Source organism: Sprattus sprattus, assembly GCF_963457725.1.
Source record: "Sprattus sprattus genome assembly, chromosome: 10".
In the NCBI taxonomy this organism is placed as follows: Eukaryota; Metazoa; Chordata; class Actinopteri; order Clupeiformes; family Clupeidae; genus Sprattus; species Sprattus sprattus.
Genome location: NC_137908.1, coordinates 10,815,567 through 10,838,758, shown reverse-complemented (window position 1 = coordinate 10,838,758; position 23,192 = coordinate 10,815,567). Strand labels below are relative to the sequence as shown.

Genomic DNA, 23,192 nt, shown 5'->3' with positions numbered 1-23,192 from the left:
GAAACCCTAATTTCCACACTCACATGTGATACAGGAATGACATGCAAGGATTAACGTTGGAACAGCACAGAAAGTATAGAGAGTGCTATCCTCCAAAACGTCACATAACATTGCATAATGTAGGGTACAACATAACATTACATTACTGCATAAGTACGTAAGTATGTGTAAAAAATATACATTTGCTTTTTATTTTGGCACGATAATGATCACTGAAATGGGCTGTGGACTGTTTTGCACAGATAACTTTGAGACGTTGCATTGTCACACGTGGGAAACAGGAAAGCACATCACAGATACGAAATAAGCCATCAGAATTATTATGGGAGACCGCAGTAATTAAGCATATCCACATCATTGAAGGGGAGGGTAAAGAGTTTGTGCTTCTTATTTCCTTCTCGACGCCTTGAGAAATACACAGAAAGAAACAACGATAATGAGCCAAGTGGGCAGGGCATTTAGCCAGCTCATTCCCACTCGGGTCTCAGTAGGATACATCACAAAGAGAAAACTGCCCCATTTAGCAAAATACACAAAATTAGCATTTAAAGTCGACTGCATAGTGTCAAAATATATACCCGAAGGTTTTTCTCAGTACAGAAAGTATGTGGTCTCTGTTGACACACAAATTACCCTAACTCGAAAATGCACAAAGAACACAAAAACCATGCACGAGTTGGACACAGGAGTTTGGGCACCTCTGTGCAAACAACATCAATATATTTTGTTGTTTATGGAAGTGAAAAGATATTAATGCATCCCATATAACATTAAAACAGACATTAAAAAGCTTCTCCTCAAATATTAATGCAATGTCAGTTTTCATTTTAAATTAAAAAAAAATATTGAACAGTAACTGTCATGTGCACAGAAGTTCCCAAGCTTTTTGTAACCAAAGATGGAAATCAGACTGGAACCAGTAGAACATTTCCCTTCCCTCTATATTTTTTTAATAGATGCACAATTTAATTTTAGGCCACTGCAAGTTAATCTAGCACCTCATCTGTCGCTGACTGTGAGCACTAATATCAGCACTCTCTGTGCATGGCCCACAGCTTGAGCAGCTCTTTCTGGAAATCCCCGTCAAACTTCGCCAGCTCTCACTCGGTTGTGTGGCCCATTACACACACATCAATTGAGGCTAATACCATGTTGTACAACACAGAACACGGAGAAAACCTTTCGCTGGACCTGGCCTGACCTGCTAATCCGAGAGATCAAACAGCTGTAAGGCATGTTGTTCTAGACAAGGGTCCCCGCTCGTGTCAGGATTAGGCGGGAGCGGTTAGCGGGGGACCTCCAGTCTCTGACGTGTGGAGATGCAAGGGCTGTCCATCCCTGGATTAGAGGCTTGCCTTTGCCCTAGTTCCTCTTCTGTCTCGCGGGATAGACGCTCACATTTGTACTCAGTTAATGGGAGCTGAGCTGATGAGGGAGACTGCGGGACTAATCTGCAAGCGAGACAGCCAGCGAGGCGAAGGAGACAGACGTGAGTGTGGCAGGGGTTGTGTTCTGGCAGAGGCAGTTTCGAGAAGCCTTGAAAAGCCTGGTTGCACTGGTGGACTGTGCACTGCTGACAATGCCAGAAAACATGACAATTAATCAGATGTACTGTTGATAAAATTGACAGCGAAGCAGTACAGTGCCAACGCAAACCCTCTTAGAAATACTCTTCTACATGCTCTCAGTCACTCAGAATTGCCCAGAATAAACTCCAACAGAGTGAGAAATGGTGCCACTTTGTCCTAACAGCTGGCACAGCCATCCTTGCCATTGCACATGATGCTTGGCTTTAGTTGATGAATTTCAGTACTGTATGCCTCGTTCGATGCAGGTGGCAGCTCATTTCAAGGTCAACAGGCTATAGGCCTATACGCAAGCGGTGAAATTTCAGCCGGCAAGCTAGTCCTCTTATCTAAAAGGGTTTCATTTAACCCATTTTTTACAACCAGATATTTCCTGAAGCAACAGAGCTGGAGTGTCACAACCAAGGATAGAAGTGCAGTAAAAACCCGAACGAAAGTCCTTCAGGTCACTTGTGGTTGTTCTGAACAATTTAGCCAATGGCTAAATGGGTGAAGTTATTATAGTTTTTTTTTTAAATTGCCACTACCTGCTGTTAAATGCAGCAAACAGGTCGTTTCTTTACAAATACCCAAAAGTATAACTCTTATCCTACATAAAAACCTCACAAATAAGCGCAATTACAATAATTAGCCCACATTAACTTTCTAGCACTGAAATGAGTGCCTGTGACAGCCTACAACAGACGCCATGTCCACCAACAGCTTTCTGTTTCTGGTTAATTTAAGCACTGTAATTCAGAAAAAAAGAATCCACAATTACTGTATGCCAGTCACAGGGTTGGTACAACAATGAACACCTTGCAATATGTTCTCCAGTGCGTTATGATGTTAAACAGTGGTGCTTGTTTGTTTTTAAGAGTCTCAAGCTAGCTGTAATGCCTGTATGTGAACTATGAACTAAATGTATTGACATTTTAATAATTATCTGCCATTTACTTGTGTAATGTCACTTCAGGACAATATTAAATCTTGATGGGGATGAATGTGGATAACTCACGATTTCAGAAGTGTAAAAAGATAAGTTTTCCTCTTTCCTTCTTTGCATAGTTACAATGGTCTGTCAGTCACCTGGGTGGATGTTGGACCCTCATAAAAGCTTGTTTACCACTCTGCTTATCCTGGCCAGCTCTCCATGTTTACTGAGCAAATTATTTAGATGATAGCGTCTGAACACGCTTGGTTTAATGTTTAGCAGGGTTTGGGAACATGGACATTCGCTGGCAGACAACACATCATCAGTGCCAGAACGTCGGCTTGTGACACAAGTCACCAGAGTACATTTCAGCAGTTGGCACAGATCCTGTTTATCTTACAAGGGCGAAATTTGACAGTTTTATAATCACAGCTCAGCAAATTTGAATTTTGGTCGAACTGTACTGCCATGAAGTTGCAAGACCAAGAACAAATTGACAAATAGTCATATTGTATGGTTGATAACGTTATGGCATGTCATATATTGTGCACTCTGCGTATGATAAAGGGCATAAGCCACTTCTGTGAAACACTGCTTTGCCAAATATTATCCTTATCTCCATGGCCTATTGTTTTTTATTATTATTATTATAATACTGTCACCAAAGGATCTTGCTGTGCAATCTGTATTTTCCATTATTTTGGAGATGGACTGCTCAGTACAACAAAGTTCAACTATTGCAGAAGTCTACAAAACAATGATGAGGATGATAAGCCTGGGTTGCCCAGGGTGAACTCAAACTGTTAATTTCTAGGAACTGAACAGTGTTGAAAGGCCAGCTCTGCAAGTCTGTATTGCTGCAATATTATTGCATTTAGCCAAGAGGAGTGGAGCAACCGTTCCCCTGTTGAACAAACGTGAACCCATCAGTCCACTGCCACAAACCAGCTGGCCATCATATGAGGATTAGGAAACTACTGTAGTCTCCCTCCAGACCTGAGATATAACCACAGAGAATTAAGGCAGGGAGGAAAGCAGCATCACAGTGTTACATAACTGATATTAACTTTGTATAATGCATTTTAAATAAAATCCACATGCAAACACTAAGCTAAGTGTAAGAGCACCCTAAAATGAAACACATCAATGCTGGTTGGAATATTTACAAAACAACATGCCATCTACTGTCAAAAATCATCCTGAGTCCTGACCCTCGCAAGGCTAATGCTGATGTATCATTGACCATGTGCTTCATATTAACATCATGAAATGGGTGTCCCACCACCCCCAGCGCCTGCCAGTGAGTGTATGTCTCATTTTTATATGCTGATCGTGACTCATCACTCACAGGAATGTAATAACCCCCTCCTGAGCCCCACTCCACAACCCCATCCCCACCCCCTTGCCCACCTTTTAGCACCTTTCAAGCTAAGCTCAAAGCTTTGGGTGAAGTTACACTTTAAAGGTGAGGGGGTTTCTTTGAGAGAGGGGGTTTCGTTCTGAGAATCAAAAATGGTTACACACTGCCACCTGGTGAAAATTGAGGAAACACATTGAACAGTCGTTGCTACGACAACAGAATGCAAACCCGGAAAATGGTAAACGAAAGCTCCAAGTTGTTGGAACATTCCAAACATGGCTTTGTGACGAAAAGAAGTTAGGCTATTGCCTGTTATTTTTTGGAAAGATAATCTATACTTACTAAATGATAACTATACATATAGGTTGTCGTCGATCTTTGATTTACATTCAAGAATTGTCCTAAGGATGTCATCACCACAACTTTCGCCAGTGATACATAGTAAGTTAACCAAGTAAGTTAACCATGTTGAAAATTCTAACATATGATTTACGTAAAAATTCAATGTTTTAAAGTTATGAGAAATTGAGCTGCTTTCTTACTCAGCAGGTCGTCCGATGATGACAGTACTCTCTCCAACAGGCAGCGCCGATTCTCTAGTCGGTAGGTGTTTTCAGTCATGTGAAGACTGCTTTACTTTATAAGCACGAGCTATTTAATATACAAGTCATTGTTATAATATGGTAGTACCTTATTCATATGTTGTGTGTGTGTGTGTGTGTGTGTGTGTGTGTGTGTGTGTGTGTGTGTGTGTGTGTGTGTGTGTGAGAGTGTGTGTGTGTGTGTGTGTGTGTGTTTGTGTGTGTGTTTGTGTGTGTGTGTGTGTGTGTGTGTGTGTGTGTGTGTGTGTGTTCGTGCATGTTTGCAAATCCGTGCAGAACCTGTGGTAAGAAGAAAAACAACGAATCCTTTCCGAATGCCGGATGGCGCCAGTGTCTTTGTCTTGAGAAATAAAAAAAGAGAACATAAGCAAAAGGCAAGTATTTTCAAAACCTGCGTAAGTTTGTCATTCATAGGTTAGAGACTTTCCATAGGGTTGAAATTTTACACATTCGTTTTGGAACCATTAAATAAACTGTGTGGTATCTGTTTTTCCCTGATTATCCTGGGTTGCAACCAACTTAATTAAACTTTGGTAGGACATGCACATCTTTCAGGCTTTCTAGAGATAGGTCCTCTGTTGATCATGTCTCACCCATGAACTCCAGCCCCAGCTTCCACTCGTGCGGCCCTGTGATGGCCAATAGGTGCATCGCTGAGCTCACGACGAAGAGCCACTATAAGATGAAGTGGCTGTTCTGTATTTGCAGGAACTGGAACAGCAGCGCAGCCTGAAGGTTCATGAGAAGGTGTCCTTTGCGGGCAGGGTAAGGGCCGGTGATAGCCGGCTGAGGAGGAAGGTTACAGAGGAGCCACTGGAGGACAATAACGGCGATTCCCGACCCCCTGGAACCCTCAAGCCTTCGTGGATGTCGAACATGATGAAAGGTAGATAGGCTGGGACCTTGAATTCCACATGCCTCCACAAACATGTTCACAAACAGAATATCTTGTGATCAAGGGACAAAAGGGTGGTTTTGTACTTGTAATTTCTGTTTATTTTTTCTGTGCCTCCAGCTCATCCTAACGTATTTGTCCCTCTTTGTAAACCTAACCCTATCGTCCCTCACAACCAAGACAAATTCCTTGTATGTAGAGACCTAATTGGCAACATTGGTGTCGTTAGGCCTGGTGGATGTTTTAATGGCCCCGGATCTAATTTTTTTACACACATAAGAATATTTTATACAGTATAATGCTCACATGAAATGTAATTTCTGTTTAAATATTTTCTATGGCTAACCTATGCTGATGTCTTGTGTCAGTGTGACCTAGCATAAAAGTGTTTTCATGTTGAAAAGCTGTGTGGTGTAATGAATGGGGTAATATGCACGTGAGTCAGACAGATGACAGGCCCTACATGCCATGGACTGTCTTAAGGCTTACTGTTTCTGTCTCAGACTGGCATCAAGAAAATGGCAGAATTTAAAATAATTCCACGGTGGCAGATGCCTAGAAGTCTGGGTTAAGCCCCCAAATGTTTTCAACTCCTAGCAGTGGCAATAAACCTATTTCTGTTTCTATTCTGATTCTGAAATCTTACTTGGTGAATAACACCCCCCCCCCCCCCCCCTTCTGTTTCCTGGCAGATCGCACTGTTGACCGAGAGAGCATAAGTGAATACATTTCAAACAAGAGAGACATGTTTCTGCTGGAGGTAAGGGGAAAGAGGTCATGCTCATGTTGGTCCCTCTGAAACGCCTGATATCACATGCACTTCTTGAATTGCCGAAATACACTATAAAAAAGCCATCAAACTGCTCGTGTACCGAAACATAACAGTTGTCCTCTGTCTCTTGCCCTCTTTTTATCTGCCTGTCTTCGTATCTTGCCTCCTTGTCTCACTTTGCTGTATCAGTACTCATTAGAAGTGAAGCGTGGCGAGATTGAGAAGCTTGAGGCCACAGCCACATCTATGGAGAAGAGGCTCGCCCAGGCGGAGCGCTACCTAGAGGAAGACAGTGTCATGTTTGACGAGTTCCTCAAGGAGAACGACAGGAACTCCGTAGCGGCCATAAAAATGTACGGCACAAGTGGCTCAACCCATATAGACTTTAACTATGGCTGAAAATGGTTCAGTAACTTGAGCTTGTTTTTGTAGGGCAGAGCAAGAGACCAAACTGAAACTAGAGAAGGTTCTTGAGATCAAGAGACTCTCTGCCAAAATGATGGCTGTTAAGAGGTAGGCTGTTTATGAAATTGCAGTTACTGACAGGCTTTGTTGTGAAGTTGTATATACTGAGGCAAGTATAAGTGTATGAAAAAATGTTTTGTAATATATGTAATATAATAGTATTATATAAAGGTATTTTGACGATTCAGATGTTTTTCACTTTAATCTATGTGTCTTTTTAAATCTTAACATTCTTATATTAAATGTGCTTGTATTCGTTGTATTTGTGTGTATGTGTGTTTGTGTGTGTGTGTGTGTGTGTGTGTGTGTGTGTGTGTGTGTGTGTTTTTGTGTGTGTGTGCGTGTGTGTGTGTGTGTGTGTTTGTGTGTGTTTATATGCCCTCTGCAGTGACATCTCTAAGTATGAGGACAATCTGAAAGAGTACACACTGTATAAGGACTTCCTCTTTAGGCTCTCTCCACCTGAGTGGCTGGAGCAGCAGCGCACCAAGAGAGAGAAGCGTCGGCAGGCCAGAGCGAAAGAGCAAGAGAAGGCAGCGAAGAAGGAGACCAAGAGTCCTAAGAGAAATTCCACTGGAGAGAAATGTAGGTGTTCTAAGACCGTCTCACCAAATACAGTAGACTATAGGCACGTGTGTAGCTAGAGATAGTCTCTTTTGAAAAGTTCGGGGCTAGGGCAGCCCCATTAGATACAGACCCATAGTCACACAGAGTGTGTATGTGTGGCCTGTGTCATGCCATAGTGTGATCTATCATAAGATTAGAAATCTACAAAGGAATAGGCATGTGAGAAAGGGGGCCTTTGTGATACTCAAATAATTTAACATTCTATAACGTAACATACTTGTACAGACGTGGACAAAATTGTTGGTACCCTTCCGTTTAAGAAAGAAAAACCCACAATGGTCACTGGAATAACTTATAACTGACTAAAGTAATAATAAATAAACAAATAAACAAACTAAAGAAACTGGCCTGGACAAAAATTAAGGTAACCCTAGAAAAGATTGAAAATAATTTGAACATTTGAATTTTAAACTATGGTGTGTCCTCTAGCATTACAGGTGTCTTCAAACTTGTAATCAGTCAGTTTGCCTATTTTAAGGGTAAAAAAGTAGTCAATGTGCTGTTCGGTATCATGGTGTGTACCACACTGAACATGGACCACAGAAAGCTAAGGAGAGAGTTGTCTCTGGAGATTAGAAAGAAAATTATAGACAAGCATGTTAAAGGTGAGGGCTATAAGACCATCTCCAAGCAGCTTGATATTCCTGTGACTACAGTTGCACATATTGTTCAGAAGTTTAAGGTCAAGGGTACTGTAGCCAACCTCCTTGGAAGTGGCCGCAAGGGACAAATTGATGACAAATTGAAGATACGGATAATACGAATGGTAACCAAAGAGCCCAGAACAACTTCCAAAGAGATTAGAGGTGAACTCCAAGGTCAAGGTACATCAGTGTCAGATCGCACCATCCGTCGCAGTTTGAGCCAAAGTCGACCGAGGAGGACACCACTGTTGAAAGCAAATCATAAAAAAGCGAGACTGGAATATGCCAAAATGCATATTGACAAGCCACAGGGCTTCTGGGAGAATGACAGATGAGACAAAACTGGAGCTTTTTGGCAAGTCACATCAGCTCTGTGTTAACAGACGCAAAAATGAAGCATACAAAGAAAAGAACACTGTACTGTACCCACTGTTAAACATGGAGGAGGCTTGGTTATGTTCTTGAATGCAAAAATTAAGCATACAAAGTAAAGAACCCTGTACTGTACCTACTGTGAAACATGGAGGAGGCTCGGTTATGTTCTGGGGCTGCTTTGCTACATCTGGCACAGGGTGTCTTGAATCTGTGCAGGGTACAATGAAATCTCTATCAAGGCATTCCAGAGCGAAATGTGCTGTCCAGTGTCAGACAGCTTGGTCTCAGTCACAGGTCATGGACCCTCCAACAGGATAATGTCCCAAAACACACAACTAAAAACATCCAAGAATGACCAAGAGCAAAACATTGGACTATTGTTAAGTGGCCTTATATGAGCCCTGATCTAAATCCGATTGAACATCTATGGAAGGAACTGAAACATGCAGTCTGGAGAAGGCAACCTTCAAACCTGAGACAGCTGGGGCAGTTTGCTCACAAGGAGTTGGCCAAAATACCGGTGGACAGGTGCAAAAGTCTCATTGAGACTTACAGAAATCACTTTATTGCAGTGGTTGCCTCAAAAGGTTGTGCAACAAAATATTAATTTAAGGGTACCATCACTTTTGTCCAGGCCAGCAATGTCTAATTTTCATTAGTTCATTTTCAGTACATTTGTATTTATTATTACTTTTGTCAGTTTCAAGTTATTTCAGTGACCATTTGGGGTTTTTCTTTCTTTAACGGAAGGGAACCAACAATTTTGTCCACGTCTGTATACTATATATAAGATAATAATATACATGTACACAGTTTGCTGGTCTTCTACAATATTCAGACCCATCATGCTGTGTGTACTCTGCCTCATCCTGTCTTCTCTATCTATACTCATCTCAATAAAACACACATGCTGCACTGCTGAAGCTGGGGGATTGAGGGGGACCTTATCAAACAAGGGGTTGCCCCCTGTCAGAGAGGCCAAGATGCTGTCTGCTCCAGGCTCTAAAGACTACCCACAGAGTGACAAGTTGTGAGTGAACAGTCATTTGCCATGTCATGATTAGCAGCAAATACTGAAGTCATCCTAGACAAATCGTTCAGTCAAGCCCTATATTCAGTAATACAGACACATAAGTTATTTTTTTTCTGTGGTATCTGTGCTATGTCTGAACAGAGATGCGGCATCTGGAATTGATGATGACAGCTCGGAGTATGAGGTCTGTTGTATTTTCCTGCTATTTGTCTGGTACCCGAGGAAATTAGTAATGACTTAAGAAGTTCTTACTCCATGGTAAATGCTGCTGCTGATGCTTTGGTGCCTCCTGCAGGAGGACCCAGAGCTGTACTTCACTGACCCCCAGCAGCTCCTCGATCTGCTCACTGAGCTCGAGGAGCATAACCTCTCTCTGATCCAAAACGCCTGCGAGACGGAGGAGACCCTAGAGGAGTTTCGGAACGTCATGGAAGAGACTCGCAAGAAAATGTGAGTCAGGCCATCTGTGGGGAAGTTCCTGTTGAAGGAGCCAAGAGAGAGAGAGAGTGAGGAGCAGCAGACCACTCTTCATATCCTTTCAGATTTGTTTTCACTCTCCTCTTCTAGGATAGGATAAACTTTTATTAATCCCGTGCGGGAAATTCAATTGCCAAAGCAGCAGGGTAGTGGGAATTGTAATCAATAATCAATTATCTATATACATTATCATCAAAAAAAATGTATAATAATGATTTGAATAAGAAATAAAATAGATAAAATAAATAGACAAAATAGCAAATTATAGACGAATTATATAAATATTATATAAAACGTATGTTTGATTGTGTTGGTTGTAAAGTCTAATGGCTACTGGCACGAAGTACTGGCCAAGGCGCTTTGTGGTGTGCCGAGGAGGGATCAGTCTGTGGCTGAACGTGCTCCCCATCTGCTCCTGCTCCTCTAACTCCCGGCATGGCAGTGCAGTATGTCATCACACCCTTTCTTTCCCTTTTACTCTGCAGGGACGTCGAGTCTGAGGAGCTGAAAAAGCAGATTGTGATCATGACTAATGCCATCCAGGTTGAGCAGGAGAAGGCTTCAGAGATGGAGCTCATGGCCAGACTCTTTAACTTCGGGAAGCTAAGGAATGAGGACCAGGTGAGGCCTCCTCCATCTGATTAACTGGGTTTCCATCCTACTTGTTTTTTAAATCTATCAAAAATTCAGCTAAAGAAAATGCTAGTCTGTACACGTTTCCATACGCTGGGCACTCTCCTTATCAAGGGAGGAGTTGTGAACCACTGTGGGTTCAAAACCTAAGGTTGTCAGGGCAACTGTACCGGGAACACCTAATAATATCGTAACAATTGTGATTTAAAGCGAATTATCTCAATATTTCAAAATTATTTCAATCAACCTTACTCACATTGTACCCGGCCTATGAGAGTCAGGAGTTAATCCACCCCTTTCCAGCGAATTCATTTCTTATTCTACTTTCCACGTCTAAGCAGGCCTTCTGTCTTTTTTAAATCCTCCTGCTCTGTCTTGCTCTCCTCATTAGCTGTGATTCTCTTCTTCTCCAAGGATGTGATGTTACACACCCTGAAATCTAAAGTTGGGGAGTTGTACCAGTCCTGTGTGGGTGACAGTGAGGCTAACCTCAGCACACTGCAGATGCTGACCAGTATTGAGAACCGACTGGGAGAGCTGATGGAGAGGATCGAGGCGATTCCCAAGGAGATGATGCTCAACGCCAAGAAGGCCAAGGAGAAAGAGAGGAGAGTCAGGTAGGAGTGATTCAGACGACTGCATTGTTCGCATAAAGTAACCGAATCTGCGGACCCTGTAGAGATAAAAAATAAACTCTTGTTGAAGTTTCAGGGTCTGTCCAGATTAACCCATTTGTCTACCTTATCCCGCCCTCAGGATGAGAGAGGACAAAATGCAACTGCAGAGAAAAGGACAGGAGGAAAGGGTCAGAAAGGCTATGGAGAGATCGCAAACTGAAAACCAGCCAAGAGTAAGTGGGTCACAAAGAGCAGGGGGTGGCAGTACAAAAGGGGATTTGTCTGTAACCAGCACATTCTGTTTTGTTTTGCAGGTGGGTAAGAAGCTCATGGAAAGATCTCAGCCCCCATCTCGCAAGCTGAATGTGACCCAGAAAACAGATTTCTCTGACAAAGAGAAAGAGGACCAGCTCTTCTTTTTTACCTAAGAGCTGGATTGCAAAGCTACACATGGCACCTGTAGCTTGACACTGTTACCATATTAATTAAGCTGAGGCAGGTGCCTAGGGAAATATGTACAAGTGTAATGTTACTCCATGCTATAGGGAGTAAGACTGGACTCTATTTTTAACCTAAAAAGATGATGGGATTTGATAGGTCATCTGTAGATGTGTTCAGAAGTGCTTGGGGTGTTGACAGGACATAACGATGGTCACTGTTGTCATGTTAAGTTACACAAGTTTAATTCCTTATGACTATTTTACAAACATGACCATTATATTTGATACAAATGCTTGAGATGAACTTTTTAAAATTTGCTACAACAGATTATTTCTTAATTACTCCTCATTGTAGTCTGTATTGAACATGCTTGAAAGTAAAGTAGTGGATTTGATACAAAAAACTGACTGTTGTTTTCCATTACTTAACCAATGTGACCCATTTAAGGTGACCAACTGAGGTCATGGGCCACTTGTTGGGACATGTAGTTTCACTATCAACCAACTAACATTCATTAATTTGATATTACTAACACAAATCGCCCAAAAACAGAATCATAGGTATTGAAACCTTTAATCAACTTGATTGCTCAGTCATGTAAACCCAACCTAATAAATAACAAGAAAGTTAATTTCTTACATTACATATATAAAAACAAACAGAAAAAAAAAACATAATTTCATTTGTCTTTTTTTTTATAAACATGGGAACATACATCATTTTAAGTCTCAAAGACGAGGAATACAAAAATAAATGTCAAGTAACATAAAACAAAATGTCACCAAAACCGAGGGCCTGAAGCATTTGATCCATGGTTTTTGCTTATGTGCGCAAGGCATAATAGAGAAGCTTATATGTATGTGAAAGGCAAAGGAGCACTGGTGCCAAGAGACACCATATGGCATAACCAAAATCCACAAGACAGGCTGAAAGAAGTGCCATGATTTCTTACGCAGAGTTCATGGGTGATGTGATGTGCGATGTATGGCCACTCACAAATTGTCTATCACGACAGGTTTGATGTTAACCGTAAAAAAAAAAAAAAACAAGGTTGCCAGCCATTCCCCAGACAAACTCTGAACCGTAAAAAACATTTGCCCCATATCAACATCAAGGACAAATCCATCCCAAGGTGCATCACATCCCATTGAAAACTTTTGATTACTTTTAAAGTCACTAATGATATAAAAGAGCTGTACAAATAATGACAAGAAAAGTTAAGAAAGTCTTCCTTTGGAATCAAAAACTGGCAGGCCATGTCCTGGCTTTTTCAGTTCATTGTCTGCCGACTGGTGTGTGTGTGTGAGACGGCGGTCTCGGACAGAGGGTGTGAGCCCTCACTCCAAGTCCTGCAGGTTAATGGTGCTCCCTGCGAACTGAGAGTTGTCGGATCCATTATCATCTTCTGTCATGGCGGAGGGCTCCTAAACAAGAAGACAATGTTACTTTTTTATTCAGGAAGGCATTTCTGGCCATGTGTTAAATCTTTTCTGTTATGCTATGTTATGTTAACAATTATTATTTTATTTTATTTTATTTTATTGTATTATTATAGTTAATTTCTAATATGTAGGCTCCCTGAGATTCTTTGGAATGAAAAGTGCGTTAAAAATAAAATGAATTATTATTATTATTATTATTACTTTGATTGACAAAAAAATTAAATCAAGGGCATGAGGGATGGCTCCCTTATTCCCTGAAAGCTGAAATGCAGAGCACATTGAAATATTATTGTTTTTATTTTTATATTAGTATTTTGTCGTTCATAGATTGTTTTGAAAGGCTGCTGCTGCTACCTACGTGGGCGTGGCAAGCAACAACGGTGACAACATTTTCAATCAGTTGTGCATTTGACATTTGGCTGGTTTGTTCCTTGCAAGGAGTTGGATTACACAACAGGCTATCTTCAAGCATAACAAATTCTCAATTGTGCTTGACACTTTCTGAAGCAATTGACAAAATCAACTACCTTGTCTTGTTCTTCCTTTAACATTAACCTGAACCAAACACTGTAGACAGCTTAAAAGACTTTACCTGAAGGATGTTAACTGGCAGATCAACTGTTAGCTGTGAGTGAGAGCTGGATGTCTGGGAGCTCAACTGAAATGCCAGATCCCCATCGCTGGCAGGGTCATCCTAACACAAACACACACACACACACTTAGTCTTAGAACATTGGCTTTTACATCCAACAATGACAACAATCCATTTCACATTAGCTGGTTGGGTACATAAAACATGACCTCACCTGTAACAGCTGAATCTGCACATACTGAGCTCCTGTCACTGGGTCTCGGATGGTCAAGCCCCCACTGGCAGAGGCGGCTCCTTCACCAAACCGTGCACTGGATGGAGTCAAGGGCACGGCACCGCTGGCACCCTTACCGCCTTTACCCTTCCGCTGGCCTGCACCTGAACCACAGTAAAACACACACAGTCACTCATCAGCCAACAGCTCGAAGGTGACTCGAAAACGAAGATCATCTGGATGGGCTCTTGCTTGACAGTCTGTGAATGTTCCCTGCCTTAAGGAGGTGAGCATAATAAATAATAATAATAATGGATTTTATTTTTATAGCACACTTTCACATACAAAGACGTATCAAGGTGCTTTCCAAGGTCACAACAACAATAATGCAGGGTAATAGGAGTGCAAAAATAGCAATTAAAACAGTGCATTCTATAAACAATACAGAAAAGAAATAAAAACAGAAACCAGGACTTTAGGTGAAGGCAGATATAAATAGACACAGCAATAACTCAAAAGGTGTGACCTAGTGCATCTGGCCTACCTGCAGAGCCTGCCGGGGTCTTCTGCTTCTTCTTCTTCGCCAGCTGGATGGCTCTGTAATCAGTCCGAGCCGAACCACCACTGTCCTTAAAAAGCACACAACAACAAAAAATATGTACAAAACTACTAGGAGTTCACCAAATTAATCAACCAAGTTGGCATACTGAATATTGTCTGCGCAAAATAATTACAACTCTACCAAAACCCTACGAGAACTTTCTAATGAAATTAAAAACAAATTAAAGTACACATCTGTAAGTCAGCCATCAACACCAAACTGCTCACCAGAAAGGGACATGGTGTCACTGCCCCCAGATCAGTGTCCTTCTGGCTGCCATAGGCGCTGCCGTGAGCGGGGAACACAAACTGGTTCATCACCTTGCTGTCCGTTTGCCCCAGAACCTCCACACCCCCGCTTAGAAGGGGCCCCTGACTACCAACGCTAGCGTCAGCTTTGAGTGGCGCGGACAGGAGGTCTGGCACAGCGGTCCCCGTTAGCGTGGCGGACGCCGAGAGCGTGGGTGTGAGCGAGGAAGACAGCGCGGGGGTGAGGGAGGATGAAGGGGGCTCGGAGGCCAGAGAACTGGAGGAGCTGAGGGCATGCAGCTGCTCTGGACCCACGGGCCCCTGGATGGCCAGGGCCGTGAGCGAGCCAAGCGCTTCGGGGTTGACCGTCTGCACTTCGTCCAGGTTTAGAGCCCCCTGAGGGAGCACCCCGGGGGGCCCCGTGTCTAGCACGTGGGGGCCCATGTCCGTGCCGGCTGCCAGGATTAGGGGGTCCACAGGTTTGGTCACCAGCGTGGAGCCCACTGAGGCTGGGTCTATCGTGAGGATCCCACTGCTGACCAGAGACATGTCCATGGTGAAGGCACCAGCGGCCCCTGATCCACCCACACTGGCCCCTGGACTGGCCACGGCCCCGGCAGGGACACTAGAGAAGAGGGAGGTCAGGTCCAGGCTGGCCAGCTCCGCTCCAGAGGGCCCTGCGTTGGGGCCGGTATTTTGGGCACCACTGGTCAGCTCGCTGCTGGGGGTCAAGGTGGTGGTGGTAGTCTCCAGCTGACTCAACACATCTGGGGAAGAGGGGGGGGGGAGGAAAGAGATGATGAGCTAGATACTGGACCACTAACACAGATGAGTTGATTCTCAGGACAATGATAAAGACGACACAATCACAATCACATGTGTGGTACGATGCATGACCTTTCAAGAGCTGATCTAACAAGTTCAGGTCTAGCAAATAACCTTTATAGGATCAGGTTTGCCTTACCGTCCCAAGTGTGTGTGTGTGTGTGTGTGTGTGTGTGTGTGTGTGTGTGTGTGTATACCTGCACTGAGGTTATGGTGCTTGAACATGTGGCTCCTAAGACTGCTGCGAGACGAGAAGTGCTTGGTGCAGCCAGCCACGGGGCAGCGGCTGCGCAGACACGCACCATCCTGGCGGTGCTTCTTCGAGTGGATGTACAGGCTGCTGCGGGCCGAGAACTTGGCATTGCAACCTACACACACACACACACACACACACACGTATATATAAACACACACAAAGAAACAAATCAGAAAAAAGTCCTTTCCCTTATCACTCTTCACACTGTGCAAGTGGAGTGAACTTGGTTTATTACGTAGGGTAGGCATGAGATTGATCTGTAAATAATACTGCCCCCATGTTGTAATACTTCCCTATGCAGACCATCTGTTACTTCAGTGTCAGTTCTGACAATAAAAAGATCTATGCTTAAATTTCACCACTTAACTGGTCTAACAGTGCACTATACAAGGGGAAAGAAGCCAATGTGGACAGTAAAAGTTTAAGGACGACAAACCTTCCACGTGGCACTCAAATGGCTTGGTGCCCAGGTGCGTGATGCTGTGACCCTTCAGGTGCTCGGCACGGGTGAAGGACTTGCCACAGCCCTCTTCCGGACAGGTGAAACGTCGGTCATCATCGTGCTTCCTGGAAAGGGAGAGAGTGAGAGAGAGGAGCGGTGAATGGAGGAAAAAAAAAAAAGCAGGACACAATGAATCCCCATGGAGCAAGACCAACTGCATTTGCATTTACATTTACACCCCCCTCCCCTCCCCAACCCTCCCTCCCTTAAACTGCATCCTACATCTGATGTCCTACAAACACACACATTACTGCCTCCCCTAGAGATGGAGTCCTGGTCCTCCAGTATTTGGCTGATCTAACAGTGCACTTAAAGGTAAAAACAGCTATTCTAATCCAATACAGTTTTTGTCTGATGATGGTGGCTGTTGAGCCTAAACGTTTCACCAGAATCGCAGACTCTATCTTTAACACACCAACCAATGGAATGGATAGGCCAAAAGAGGTCTCTCTTCCTACCTTTTATGTCTCAGTAACTTTGACATGCTAGTGAAGGTCCACCCACAGGCCTCCGAGTCGCACACAAACGGTCGCTCACCTGCAATAAGAAGAGAAACAGTCAGAAAGAATGTTGAGGCTGATCTGACATGGAGCTGGTCTGTCATGTGTGATATCCCTTGTATAGGTGTCCCAGACAGTGCAGGTACCTGTGTGGCTGCGCAGATGGATTTTGAGCCGGCAGGCCTTGTCATAGCGCTTGTCACAGCCTGGGAAAGTGCAGCTGAACTGGCCCGTCTCCCTGAAGTGTGTTCGGTTGTGAGAGAACAGGGCACTGAAGGTGATGAACGTCTTCTCACAGCCTGAAACAGGCAACAGGCACGAGCCATGAGCACAAGCAGTACAGAAGGGAACCTAAGGTGGCATACTGAATCCCAGGCTCCTCTGATTCTAGGCAGGAAGAGTGCTACACTCGAGGAGAGCTCTGGACTTTGTAGACTGACTCTTAGGGTCCATAGTTCCCCAACATTAACCAGTGTGCACACCATGGAGGTGTAGGTTTGTGGTATGTGTATGCTGTTTACGTGATACAGTCTCTCAGCATTGTCTGAGATATGTTAACTCATGGTATAAGCATACGTACTAGATCAAGTATCCCAAGCCACCAATGATGCCACTCACCTGGAAACTCGCACTTGTATGGCCTCTCCGGCTCGAAGTGAGTCCGCTGGTGGTTGGCGAGCCGCGTGGCGCTGCGGAAGCGCTCGCTGCACACCTCGCAGGCGAAGGCGTTCTCGCGGTCGTGGGCCTTGGCGTGCGCCTTCAGGTTGTAGACGGTGGTGAAGCGTCGGCCGCAGTTCTCCCACTCGCAGCGGTAAGGCCGCAGCTTGTCGTGGGACTGCAGGTGGCGCTTCAGCTTGTAGGAGGTGGTGAAGGACCAGCCGCAGCCCTCCACTGTGCACTTGAAGGGCCGCTGGTCCTCGGTGTGGAAGAGCAGGTGGAGCTTCAGCTTTTGCCTCGTCTCGAAGCTGCTCGTACAGCCAGGCTGCGGGCAGCAGTAGGTCACCAGAGTGGCTTTTTTGGACAGCCCCGCAACACCAGCAAGGCTCACAGGATGCAGCTCGTCGTCACCGGTCACCATGGAGACGTTTTTGGGAGGTTGTACTGCCACGGGGCCACCCTCGTCCATGTCACACAACCGGACATCCTCCTGCTTGATGGGAGTGCAAGAATCTAAAGGAGCACCGATTTCTGAAAGGGAGCAGTCGTCAGCCAGGTTCAGCTCTGAGTCACTCACAGACAAGCCAGCTTTTGGCTCATCTTGATGCGTGCTCACAGCAACGTTGCTGATCTTTCCTATTGATTTGGTACCACTGTCATAATTCAGAAGAACAATGTCTTCATGGTCCTTCATGCCAAGATGCTCTTTCAGACTGACCATCCCGTCGTCTTTATACGTGTAACCCTCGGGGGGTGCGGCTAAGGTCAGCACTCCGTTCTCAATTGTGACGATAATACTTTGGTTGTTGATCATGATGGTGCCTGAGAACGTCTCGTGGGACGATGCTGGCGCAATGCCACTTGAGGCCCGGTTGTCTACGCTGGCTGAAGCTTCTGATAAGCCTGTGAAGTCGGACATGTATTCCGTGTTGTTACCAGCGTCAGGCATCTCTACCGAATCCATAATATCCTCGTTTGTCGTAATCATGGCTGAGGCACTCTTTGTCACTGATTGAGATGACAGCTCGCTTGAAGCTAACTCTGTGGATGTTAGATAATTCTCAGAAATTATTTCGCGAGAGAGATGGGTATGACGAACCGTCTCGCCATATTCGTTCGCCAAAACAATGTTTCCATGTTCAGACTCAAGACACGTTCCTTGTCTTGTAACGTCTGTTACAGTAGAATCCGACACTCGCTCGGAAGCACTTATAAAACTAACATCTGACAGTGGAGTGGGTTGTGAAGCAAGTGTTCGGCTAATTACATTCAACTCATCATCCGGTTCCAGAAGAAGTGGTGTGCTGTGCATCTCCATTGAACTAAACGTCTTGATTTCGGAGGATTCCGTGGCCTTACCGTTTACCCGCTCCCCATCTTTAGTCAAGCAAGGGACTGGCTGGTCTCTCCGAGCCGTGTTCACATCTCCTTCCTGTACAACATTGAAATCCACATACAACTCATCAGTTCTGCCGTTAGCTACGCCTGTATTGTTGCTCCTCAGTGTTACTGTATTTTCGCTTACCAGTGATTGCTGAAGGGTGGCGCCGTCTAGATGTTGCTGCCGTAAACTCTTGTTTAACGTTAGCTGCTGACACTGCTGCGAATGCTCAGAGTAGCCATCTTCCCCGTCAAAGAGCGGCAGCGCCATTTGCAATGAGCGATCTTCGTTCTTCACGTCGTATTTTGAAACGCCTCTCACGAAGTCAGAGGTTGTTTGTATCCCACTAAAATCCTTGTCCTTCACCACTGTCATGTTACGATTCCCACTATTCCCCGCATGGCTTTGCGGCGGGAGTTGCGTGTGAATATTCTTACAGTTTGTCTTATTGAGTACAGGCAGACAGACACCGCTGCCATTTTCTGCCAGTAGGCGAAATGGAGAGGTCCTTGGCCTGTTGTTGTTGTTGTCACTGTGCGTTTTACGAGACTCAGAAAGCGCTCCCACATCGTTTTCGTTCGAAATTGCGCTAGAACATGCCCCCGTCGTTGATCTCGCCGGAGACAAACCTGTTCTACGTGGGACGCCATGTTGATAGTGAGTGTTTTGGGCATCAGCGAGCCCCTGGATTTCCATCTTGGTATCCCTGTAGCAGCAACACATTAAAGGCCCGCCCTTCACAAATGTGTAATAAGATCCGGCCAAGCTACAAGAGAACCATGGCAAAATCGCGGAACGGATCAGAATGGAACCTAGGCTAGCCAGTAAAGGCATAGGCTATTAATAACAAAGACAATTATATTCTAACATAATGGGCAAAAAGGAAATAATACTGTGTCTTAAGTTTAAAAACGAATTTTATGTCAATATCTGCATGTTATTTAAGACTTTCGCAGTTGAACTGCAAATTCATAATTCTCTTGCAAAACGCAGTTCTACAACTAGATGGTGTTGCAAGTCTGGAAATGGTCATTGTAATGAAAATTCATTACAAGTTATATATGTACAGTACATTAACATCAATTTAAGTAAAACAGAAAAAACTAACAACAAACACAGTTTGCGTCAAAGTGCTTTATTATTGCCAAACATTTTTCACATTCATAAAGTGATTGTTGGCTAATGAGTGGGGAAACCTGTAACAGGATATAAAATTCAAACCAGTATTGTCCCTTTTTGCGGTGAAATAACACTATGACATTCTATGAAAACTAAACTATGAAATATAGGCCTATTTCATGTTAAGTTAAAAATATAAAACCTTTCCAGCATCCCTCATATTTTTGTTACCAGGCAGCGATGCAGAAGAGTTGAACATTTGAACAGTGTTTTGTGCAAGGACAACATATGGTTGTTTCCTGGTGAATTCATCTTTTATATTTTCTTTTATACTGATCTTACTTTTGTATTCCACACAGCTCTGTAAAATTTGTCTTGAAGAGACTGGCGTGATGAAACCCATGAAAAAGGAATGATTTTGAAAAGTCATAATGAAGTATTGTTCGCCTCTTCAGAAGCAAATTAAGAGGTTGACACTGTTCTGTGGCGAGTGACCTATAGCCTGTACAACTGTTCTGACAACTTTCGTTGAACCTTTTTATGGAATTTTGATTTTAAACCAAAATTGTAGGCTATGTCTTCTGCTGTCACTGCAGTGTAAATGTAAGAGCACAATACACATGAAAGACAAGGATTAGGCTCTGGCCAAGATAGGTGAGGAGAAATAACCGCTGTAGTTTGTACTCACTGAACACATAGTTGACATATCATGCTCAATGTAAAAAATATTACGTAAGATTTAAAAGAGGTTTCATCTATGCTCTCCAACTATTTCTGTGCATGCGATTGTACTAAATGGACACTCTTATAGTTTTAAAGACACAAAGGTTGCAGCTGTATATTTGCAACACTAGACTGATAAACACTTGTTCTATTATGTTGAGAAAATATCTTCTATTGGTAGCAAGCTACATCATACTTTTTGCCTTATTCTACACCAGTATCTCTATTATGGACACTGTACACAACAGAGAACATGAACAAAAATATACAACAATAAACTATCATAGAAAACATTCACAGTTTGCTAGCTATATTCACAGTTATCTACACATCGTTGATTTCAAATTAAGGTAAACAGTTACTTTCCCAATGATCATAAATGGTCCCATTCATTTCATGCTAAATAAACCAAACAACATGATCATGTGAAAAACCCTGCCCTGACATTTATATCATAAAGTGAACTCTCACATACACTTGACAAAGAATTAAGGCCACATACTGCATTCATATTCTGTCCATAATCACCCTCCTTGCACATGGCATGGCTACAACTGGGATCCTCAACACTCAGTGATACAATGTGCTTTAAGTATAAATACCAGTGTAAAATGTACATATGTGTGTTATCACCATGGTATAATTCGTTGTCTGATAAAGTAAGTTTGTGATGTATAGGGCCTACTGCCGGCAGAGTTCAAATCAATGAATCAAATGTGAAAACAAAACTAGCTAATTGCTTGTTCAGTTCCTCGAGAAGTACATTCTCGAACCCTGCATGTCAACCGTAGTACTTTAAATTACATTGTTGCTCTCTCGGCTCATTATTCATTGTGTAAGATCCATGTTAGAGTCCGGCACATAGCCTTAAATTGCCCACTTGCCCTTTGGCTACATTTGATACAACCTCAAACTTATTGAGCCCTAATTTCATCAACGGACAGCGAGCAAAGCAAGGAGCAAAGTCTGCCGTGCATGAACTTAAGCTAATAACTTAAATAACTCGGCAAAATAATTTTGCTGATGTAATACCATGAGCAAGATCCTAAGCACAAACATGGGTGGGTCAGCACAGTGTTCCCACACACCACACAATAGCTTTAGTTGACGTGTGACGGACTTAGCTCGCTGCTCTGCTCATTGCCCAGCAATGAAATTATGGCCCATGTCTTTACCACACCTGCTTCTTCTTTATGGCAAAGTTGCACTGAGAATTCAACCACCTTTTTGGTAGAAGGATATAGTAAATAAAAAAAAGACAAAAATCCTGAAGAATGAAACTCTCATGCATATTTATACCGAAATATGACAGCGTACAGATAGACCCACATACATAGTAAAAATGGCCAAAGCAGCCTCAGAATAACTATGCATACATTTGCAAAAGTAAAAGCGCCAATTTTGCAACTCCCCTAGAAATGTTTTTTTTTTTTTTAATGGGCTGACAGCTGGGCTTTCAAGAGCCAATCATGCTGACTCTCTCTGTCTTTCTCAATAAGGGTGCCCAGGCGACCAGGGGAGCATCACCTGTCTTTCTCTCTCTCCCTGGACAACCGGCAGGAGCTTTTGTCCCAGATCGTTCGGCGTGAGGAGGCTGAGGAGGATCATTCTTATTCTAAATAAGTGCAGCTGGCTCAGAGGCCTATGAAGAGAGGGTGCACACTGCACATATGCAGCTGTCAGCCAGAACATGAATTATTCATTTCCGCACAGGGCCGGAAACACACAGGGTAGGAGAGTGGGGAAGGAACAACAATGACGAGAGAAATTAAAGTGATAACAACAATCACAGGGACTAACATGTCTAAGTTGCCACTGTCTTCCCAATCAAAATGTAGGAAAAGTGGATAGCTAAAATTTTAAGATTTTTTTTAAACATGAATGTCACACCAAAAACTACCCGAATAAACAAAAACAGCTGATAAAGGCTTGTAGAACCTGATAATGTAATAATTTCCTGATAACGTAATAACCCTGATAATGTAATAAAAAATCCCTCATAAGTCCCTAAAAGATGTAATAAAACCTGATAATGTAATAATATCCCAATAATGTAATAAAGTGCATTTCCCAATAATGTAACAATCGTCATACCAATAATGTAATAAAATGTTACATTAATTGAAAGTTATTACATTATCAGGTTAGCCTCAATTTTGCAGAACCTGATAATGTAATAAATTCCTGATATTGTAAAAACTTTGGTCAGTGCTGAAATGTTGGGACACCAGTTATTCAGACCAAGTAGTGATGCTGTGTAGACAACCACCCACTATTGTTTTGCTCATATTTTGATCCCAATGGTATAGGCCTTTAGCCTCGCAAGCCAAACCTGTACAGCAAGAAGCTGTACAAGGGTCTGACACAACACGATTTTCAGTGTGGGCGGGATTAACGGTTGTCTGTTAAGTTGCCTCTGCACGCAATGCCACGCAATAGGAATGGCGCTACAACCAATCCGAGCGAATGACGAATGACAAAAGACGATTTGATTGGCCTGGTACAGTTTGGATTTTCAGCCGCGCAAAACGACGACAGTTGACCAGCACCAACCAAAGTTATTACAATATCAGGTAATTATTACATTATCAGGTTCTGCAAAATTGAGGCTAACCTGCACTTTATTACATTATCGGGGTATTATTACATTATCAGGTTTTATTACATGTTTTAGGGACTTATGAAGGAATTT

The 23,192-nt window shown here is 43.2% G+C and overlaps 2 protein-coding genes across 3 annotated transcripts; one reads left to right on the top strand and one right to left on the bottom strand.

The window, feature by feature from the left end:
• Positions 1 to 4,419: 4,419 nt before the first annotated feature.
• Positions 4,420 to 11,427, top strand: cfap100 (cilia and flagella associated protein 100; the record flags this gene model as incomplete). Its single annotated transcript, XM_080846774.1, has 14 exons — positions 4,420 to 4,462; positions 4,738 to 4,835; positions 5,170 to 5,347; positions 6,049 to 6,116; positions 6,318 to 6,481; positions 6,561 to 6,641; positions 6,982 to 7,178; positions 9,164 to 9,269; positions 9,414 to 9,456; positions 9,568 to 9,722; positions 10,235 to 10,370; positions 10,797 to 10,999; positions 11,139 to 11,232; positions 11,314 to 11,427. The coding sequence occupies 14 exons, from the start codon at positions 4,420 to 4,422 to the stop codon at positions 11,425 to 11,427; spliced, it is 1,680 nt and encodes a 559-aa protein (XP_080702900.1).
• A 485-nt stretch (positions 11,428 to 11,912) lies between these two features.
• Positions 11,913 to 19,354, bottom strand: LOC308371018 (zinc finger protein ZXDC; the record flags this gene model as incomplete). Of its 2 annotated transcripts, XM_080845802.1 has the most annotated exons (11): positions 11,913 to 12,864; positions 13,475 to 13,576; positions 13,689 to 13,852; positions 14,233 to 14,317; positions 14,517 to 15,304; positions 15,560 to 15,730; positions 16,055 to 16,185; positions 16,579 to 16,657; positions 16,767 to 16,919; positions 17,239 to 18,709; positions 18,803 to 19,354. In XM_080845802.1, the coding sequence occupies 11 exons, from the start codon at positions 19,352 to 19,354 to the stop codon at positions 12,778 to 12,780; spliced, it is 3,783 nt and encodes a 1,260-aa protein (XP_080701928.1). In that variant the 3' UTR covers positions 11,913 to 12,777. The 2 variants fall into 2 exon arrangements, 1 of the variants encoding a protein (XP_080701928.1); XR_013968790.1 differs by lacking the exons at positions 11,913 to 12,864; positions 13,475 to 13,576 and having other exon boundaries at positions 13,718 to 13,852; positions 14,233 to 14,312.
• Positions 19,355 to 23,192: the final 3,838 nt, after the last annotated feature.